The sequence below is a fragment of the Geotrypetes seraphini genome, chromosome 3 (genome assembly GCF_902459505.1).
Source record: "Geotrypetes seraphini chromosome 3, aGeoSer1.1, whole genome shotgun sequence".
Classification (NCBI taxonomy): Eukaryota; Metazoa; Chordata; class Amphibia; order Gymnophiona; family Dermophiidae; genus Geotrypetes; species Geotrypetes seraphini.
In genome coordinates this window covers 387,064,526-387,072,294 of record NC_047086.1, presented here as the reverse complement: position 1 = coordinate 387,072,294, position 7,769 = coordinate 387,064,526, and the positions used below count along the sequence as shown (strand labels likewise).

Below are 7,769 nucleotides of genomic sequence, written 5' to 3'. Positions count from 1 at the left end.
AAGACATAAGAGAAACTCACATTTAAATTTTGTTTTTCCGCCTTTTAGAAGATGTAAATTTAAAAAACATCATCAAAATCTTTTTTCATATCAAGCAGCGTTATGGGGCAAGGATTTAGAACAATTGCTTTTGTTTATTTTAGGAGACATCTAAAAACTTATCTGTTTTCAAAATATTTAGGCATCTAATTCATAAAAAATTTATTATGCACTATTTTGATCATTTTAGTGTCTCTAATTATTGGCTTTTAACTTTTTTAGTTCTATTCAACTTCTTTTATTGTTTTTTTTTAACTATTGTAAACCACATAGAACTTTATAGCCTTGCGGTATATATATTTAGGTGCCGCTAGGTGCGATTCTATAAACAGCACTTTACTCATGACTGACATGCGCTATGACCTGTGTTCCTCGGCATCTATGTTTTAGGCACTGTTTATACAGTACAATCGGGGCCTTTGTGTCCATTCTTTGAATCCAACAGCAGTATTACATGATGTTTTGTAAATATCACACACAGCTACCAAGTGGAACAAAAACAGAAAGAAGAGTCTGAAACATTCTTTATTTAATGATGCAAATATGTCATAATGGCTGCATGTCACAGTATAATGAATACAAAAATCAAAATATTCAAATGTACAATTTGTGTTTTATTTTTTTTATACAAATATTAAGCAATATTTAAAAAGAAAGTTTCAATGTCACATTATTACAAGAAGCTGAAAATAGAAGAAAACCAAAACTAGAAAAGCAGCACAAGAGCAGAATATACATGCTTCTAGTCACTGTCAGAAGAATGACCCGTCTCTCTCTCTTGCTTCAACTTCTCTGTGTAGAATTGGAAGCTCTCCTGTGAAGAGAAAAAAAGGAGACATTCAGTATATCTCTCTCCTGAAGATCAATCAGAATTTATTTAATGTATTTTTGTAATTCTGACATAGCTAATAGAAAATATGCTTCTCATAAATTTATTTAGCACTTTGATAAAATTGAACCCTACACGCGAGACATGACCGAAATGGAAGAAAAGTAGTATTAACTGTTAAAGCTAAGGTTCTTATGTAACCATTTTCATAATGCTGTCATAAGAACTAAACTAAACCTTAAGTTTGTATACTGCATCATCTCCATAAAGATAGAGCTCGACACAGTTTACAGGTAATTCAATAAATGAGGGAAGAACATAATAAGAAATAAGAGGTTATGAAGAGGAGAGCTAAGAACGTAACTAAAGGTCCATGAAGCTCAGAGGCCTGTGTCTAACAGTGGCCAACCCAAGTCACTAGAACTTCACAGAATCTCAGAGTAAATCAATTCAAAAGGAACCATATATTTTGCTCTAGTCAGGACTCGGAGAAATTCAGAGATGTGCAAGCAGAAAAAAAAGTACTATATCAAAGAAAGGTGTTAAAAATGCTTAATCAATCACTGGTATATTAAATGAACTATAGAAATCCCTTCTGAGACAGTGATGCAACAAAAGCAGAATATAGTTTAAAAAAAAAAATCCAAATTACCCAACTCCAAAGTTCTATTTGGCCCCCCAAATTCATAAAGATCTAGAAAAGCCACCAGGACATGCTATACTTTCATCTTGCAACTCAGTATTAGAACTTCTGTCCAAATATGTAGATTGGTTCCACAAACCCATAGTGCAAAAAAGCCAATGTTATGCACATGATGCAACTCATTTTTTAAACATTTTGGAAAGAGTTCTGAAAAAGATTATGCCATGCAATATGGCCCTGAGCTCCAAAGAAAACTATGCAGGCTGGCTAACAGGTACCCACTGGGATTGGTCGTCAGCTACAGACCGAAGTCTGTGTGTTCTCAAAGCAGGCAGAGCTGAAAAAAATGTTCCGAAAACCAGAAACCCCGAGAAAGGGACAAAAAATATACCGAATAAAATAATAAAATGTGGAGAGCAGAACAAACCCTCGCAAGAAAGAACTGGAATAGCCTCCCCACAGACACGAGATCAGACCTAATTACTTGAGTTTTAAAAGAAAACGAGAAACATTTCTCTACAAAAACCAGGATGACCCTAATAGACTTCTCAAAGTTAACCAAGTACTGCCTTCCAGAATCTTGACATTTCAACTATCCAACACGATCCCTAAGACTTACGCGCGCTCTTTTGTTTTTTGACTGCAATGCACTCTCTGTAAGCTCCCCTCAAATGTTCAGCTCTTGTCTTGCACGCTCTCTTCTTACTTTGCAATTCGTTGTCGCAGCTTCTTCTGTAAAGCCCTCATGTTTGAGCAGGCTCATGTGTAATTGTAAATCTCCTTGAACCTTTATAGGCATAGAGTGATCCACAAATCTTAGATTAGATATGAATGGTCCCAGTGAATACAGATGAGGAAATATTAGCCAGCCTAAAAGGAATGGCTATCTACCTTACTCCCTATGCAACAGCTCAAGTGGTTGTAGGGCATGCACTTTATGATGTCACATTGCAGCAAAGTCAACATGTGCATATTGGACAAATTACAGTGCCATGTCAGGCTGTCAGCATATCTACAATATGACATCTTCAAGCGTGCATAACTTATCTTACACAAAGAGGGAACCACTGAAGCTGTCTCAATGAGGAATAAGGAAGGCAGCTGTGGTAGATGCCAAGGGTGGCCCATCGTAAAGAATAAGATTTACCAACACAATAAGTGAGAGTGAAGGCCTATGAGTCAGGTTTTCTCATGGGCTCCAGCCCAGTTTAACACCATCTCTGGTGGACGTCCTAAAAAAACAAAAACCTTACAATCTGATCATCTAGGGGTTCTCAGCCCAGTTCTACTGTAGCAAGCTAGGTTTTCAGGATACCCGTAATGAATACGCATGAGATCAATTTGCTTGCACCACCCTCCATGAATTTTTCTACCAATTATATGCCGACGGCATTTAGTTGACTCTATTAATTTTAGGATCAATGGGGGAGATTTCAGCATTATAAAGCACTGCTTGGAAAAGGTAAGTATCTGGCTTAAACAGAATTGGTCAGCTCGTAACAGTATTGAAAACAGAAATTTTGGGCGTTTCTAGGATTTTGCCAACAGTTCTTGGCTTATGGTCAGTGTAGAAGAATGACTGCACGAACACCCTTAACAATGAAAGTAAACACTGGTTGACCATACATTCTGTAAGCTGCAACTCTTGCAGAAACTGCAGTATTGTTTGGCTAAGCATGATTTTCACTCCACTTTACAGGCATTAGTGCTTTCACATTTGGATTACAGTATAATCTCGTTATAACGGACTCGCTTATAATGGAACCTCGCCTATAGCGGACGAGGTCCGCTGGTCCCAGCCGCGTGCCTTTATAAACATACAGAAAATCATTGCATATAGCAGACTTGCATATAAAGGACTTTTGGATATAACGGACAACCAATTTGGTCCCCAGAGCCGCTTTTAGCTGTAGTTTTGTTTGGCTGTAACGGACATGCAGGCTCCGCCTACAAGGCATGTGGCGTGCTGGTGATATAGTATCAAAATGCAGCCCAGAAGAAAATGACAGAGTATTTTTCTTTCCAATACAGTGCAACATAATGCTTTAGAACAGCGGTCTCAAACACACGGCCTGTGGGCCGCATGTGGCCCCCCCAGGGACTATTTTGCGGCCCGCAATCTGTCTTCGACTAAAGCAGGGGTCTCCAATCTACTTCCCTTCCAACTGCCCTCCCCCAAGCCACCGCAATCGGGGAACAGGCCAGCGCCCGAGATCTTACTTCTCCCTGCCCTCCCCCAAGCCACTACCATCGGGGAACAGGCCGCGCCGAGGTCTTAACTCTCCCTGCTTATCTTCCCCAGCTCGGAGCCGACCAATTCTCGCCACCCGACGTCAATTCTAACGTCAGGGAGAAGTTCCGGGCCAGCCAATCGCTGCCTGGCTGGCCCGGAAGTCCCTCCCCGACGTTTTTTTTACAGTTAACTGTCAAGCAACCAGAAAAAGTTATCCAACATCCACCAATCCACATGGGTGCCAGATAGCCGAGAATCTATTGTACTACCTTCTGCTACAGTGCAGAGAGGGGAAATAGACTTCACTTTCTCCAGAACACTGTTCTTTGATCAGATCTGAGAGTCTGATTTCTTCTGGACTACAAAGCACTTAGTAGTTTCTTTTTATTGGAAAACCTCATGATACCAAAAGCATAAAATACTCAAGAAGCTGCACGTGGGAAGATAAAATTGCTTTTGCTCAACACCACTAAGAACATCAAATATAAAAGAAATAATTAGTAGTCGATAAACTTGTTTTAACTGTTACATAAAACACAAGGCTCTGGCCCTTTCTTTCTTGCTCTGAACTGTAGGGATAACTTTTTCAAGGACATCCAATGAATCTGAAGGTGAGAAGCACAAACGCAATGGCGAACTTGCAGCACAGCACAAAGGGATAATCCCACCTAATTAGGCATTCCACTTTCATTGTGACTATTCAGAAAAAGTGTGTAGAAACATTGGGCTTGTGATTAGGAAAGACTTACTGGGGGTTCAGGGAAAGGGAGAGGCTCGCCTGCTTCCTTTAATAGAACTGCAAAGCGTTTCAGGTACAATTCGTTCATGTTCAGGCCCTCTGCCTGTGTTTTCTCATACAGACTGCGTGCTGAAGCCAAGTCGTTGTCCAATGCTGTTCAAAGAAAAAGAAAATAAAAAAATAAACTATCAGGAAAATTCTGCTAGAAGCATGTTAAAAAAACTTTTATTTATATTGACTGGGGTAGCAATACAACAAATTACATATAACTGGAAAAATTATGATAGGTTAAATTATAATTTCTGGTGGAATTCCGTATGCCATATATATAAAATGGAGCGTGCATTAGCAACACAGAGAGGTTACTTTGGTAAGTTTCAGAAGATCTGGGGACCATTAGCAGACTTCTGTAATGAATGATATCATTTTCCCATAATAAATTATTTGTTAGGAGGGGAGGTGGGTGGGTATTATTTTATTTATTTCATAAATATATGTATTTGTCAATATTTTTATTATAATTGTTATTTATATTGGGAGGGAGGGAAGGGAGGGTTTTAAAATTTTAATAACAATTGTTATACATATTATGTAATACATACATTTTCAGTTATTGTTTGTATATAAATTTAGAATGATATATTATACTTACAATGATACATGATAGAAAATCAAGTGTATATTTTATGAGATTGTTTAAATTTCTATGTTACACTTGTATGAAAACATGAATAAAAAAATTAAAAACATCGTAACAAAGTAAATGACGGCAGATCAAGACCTAGATGGTCCGCCAAGTCTGCCCAACTGTACACTCTCTACAAATTAATGATTTAATTTAAATTGTCCTTTTTCTTAGATATTTCTGGGTCAGAAACCCAGAGCTCTGCCCAGTACTAAGCTTAGGTTCCATCTACTGGCGTCTCTGTCAAAGCTCACACCAGTTCTAATTGTGCTATCTCTATTTTTTATTTTTTTTTTAAAAAGGGGGCTTCTTTCATTGTAACAATTACTAGAGGAGAACAAAATTAGCATATTTCCAGCTGAGAAAAGTGAGACTTAAGATCCCTTCCCTGTCCAAGCCAACAAGTTGTGCACGGCACAGAGAAACAGAATGCAATACTCTTGCTACCAGGAAACAATAACAGCTTTTCAGGCACTGCTTCTCTACATGATGTCCTGACACAAATCTGAACACACTTCTGCTTTGCTTCACCTAGGCTATGTGCAGATGACGGAGAGCCGTAATGAATGTGACCTGCTTTTCATGGGTGAATATATATAAAGGCCTGTTTCAAAATGATTTTCTGCTCATTTGCTTGTTGAGCAGTGGCAGAGGCAAATGTGTTTAAGTATTTCATCCACTTCCCAACCCCAACAAAGGCTGCGCGTGTGCCGTGAAAGGATTTCAGTGAGCCTTTGCACTGGAATTGCTGTTATCTGGACTCGTATACATCATTTTCCTTGAACAAAGTTCAACCCACAGTGGATTACAACACATGAAATCCAATAAATACATTCAAATAAATACATCACTCTGATTAGATTTCTAATGTGTAAAATTTAACCGTTTCTAATCCTTGTCCATCTAACTACACAAATTTTGGAAAAGTGAGAATTTTAATAAACATAAACAGTAAAGATGGGAAGGTGTTACCAAATCCTTTCATGAGGTAAAAATATGCAGTCTCTTTTTCTTTGAGGTCAGGAATCAAATCCAGGAGAGTTACGATTTTGTGTACCTAGAGAGAAAAATATTACACAAGGGAAAAAGAGTCAAGCAACAGAAGTCTCCTAACACAGGCCTTAAAGCAGCAGCAACCACCTGGGCTCACTGCACTGTCTACAGCAGTGTCTCTCAAACTTTTTTATGTCTGGTACACTAAACGAAGCAAATATTTCTCATGGCACATTATAATTGAACTTATAAAATTGCAAAACCAACAAAAAATTTAATCCGAGAGTTATAATAATAATAGTTTATTTTTATATAACGCCAAACCATCAGTTCTTAGCGGTTTACACAACAGTAATTACAACAGGTAATTAAAATACAGATCCAAATTACAATATCTTATAAAAGAAAGAACACAATAAAAAATACAAAAAAAAATGCGACCCTAACTTACTCAAAGTAAAAGATAAAATATGCACAATACAATTATTTATACTAAAATACATAAGAAACTGTAAACATTGTTCCATAAAGATAATAAGAAATCCACTTATCAAGATAATTTTGAAATCGATTAAATATTGTATTGTTTAAAAAGATAGGTTTTAAGATCTTTCCGAAATTGATAATAAGTGAGGGCTGGAGAAATAAGAGCATTCAAACATAAATTCATTACTCCTGCTTGAAACGCCAGAGTCCTATCTAGGAATTTCTTAACGCGGCACGATTTCACTGAAGGAAAATAAAACCAACCAGATCTACGTATATTTTTTTTACATGCGAAAAATCTAAAATGAGCAACAAGATAAGATGGAGTTCTTTAAACCAGCGTTTTTCAACCTTTTTACACCTATGGACCAGCAGAAATAAAAGAATTATTCTGTGGACCGGCATCGGTCCCTGGACCGGCGGTCGTGGGCCAGACCCCGCCCACCTCTACCCAATTTCCACCCCAGACCCCACCCCCATAATAGTACTAATTGCACCTTGCACGTCCCGTGCCTCATCTGGAAGCCTTTCCTCTGACGTTGCAACGTCAGAGAGAAGGCTTCCGGTTCAGGCGCAGGAGGCCCATAGGAGCCACTGCCCGTGGCTTTGTGCACTGAATTAGTTAGGAAGAGGGAGCTGGCTCGAAGATATTGCCGCATCGATCGCACCATGGACCTGCGATTGAAGAACTCTGTTTTGGGCCTGATGCACGTGCTGGCCCTGTGGACCGGCAGGAAATCTCTGTGGACCAGCACTGGTCCATGGACCGGTGGTTGAAGAACACTGCTTTAAACCATGTATGGGTAATTGTAACAATGGTGAAACTAGATAGAAACTAGATAGAATTGCTAATCAATGCAATTGATGTGCTCATTATTGAGTGCAAATTAAATTAAAACGCAGCTCGATAGTCAACAAGCAAACACGCATTTCATCATTCACTATCTGCAGTTCTTCTCTTTTTTTTCGATTTAATTTCTTGTCATAGCTGAAAATCCAAGTTCGCAAAGATAAGACGATCCAAACAGTAACAAAGTCTTGATTGCTTTGTTACTCAAGTTAGGATAACTACTGCATAAAAAATAAAACTAAAATTGCTTGCCAATCACATGATGCTTGCCT

At 38.3% G+C, this 7,769-nt stretch overlaps 1 protein-coding gene across 1 annotated transcript in view; it reads right to left on the bottom strand.

The window, feature by feature from the left end:
• Window positions 1-630: 630 nt before the first annotated feature.
• The window catches only part of LRPPRC (leucine rich pentatricopeptide repeat containing), a 318,251-nt gene continuing 311,112 nt past the window's right edge, over window positions 631-7,769 (bottom strand). The window contains exons 36-38 of the mRNA XM_033937468.1: window positions 6,141-6,225; window positions 4,494-4,636; window positions 631-853 (exon numbers count right to left, since the gene is read on the bottom strand). Of these exons, the coding sequence (XP_033793359.1) occupies window positions 782-853; window positions 4,494-4,636; window positions 6,141-6,225 (300 nt within the window). The 3' untranslated portion in view covers window positions 631-781. The remainder of the gene's footprint in view (window positions 854-4,493; window positions 4,637-6,140; window positions 6,226-7,769) is intronic.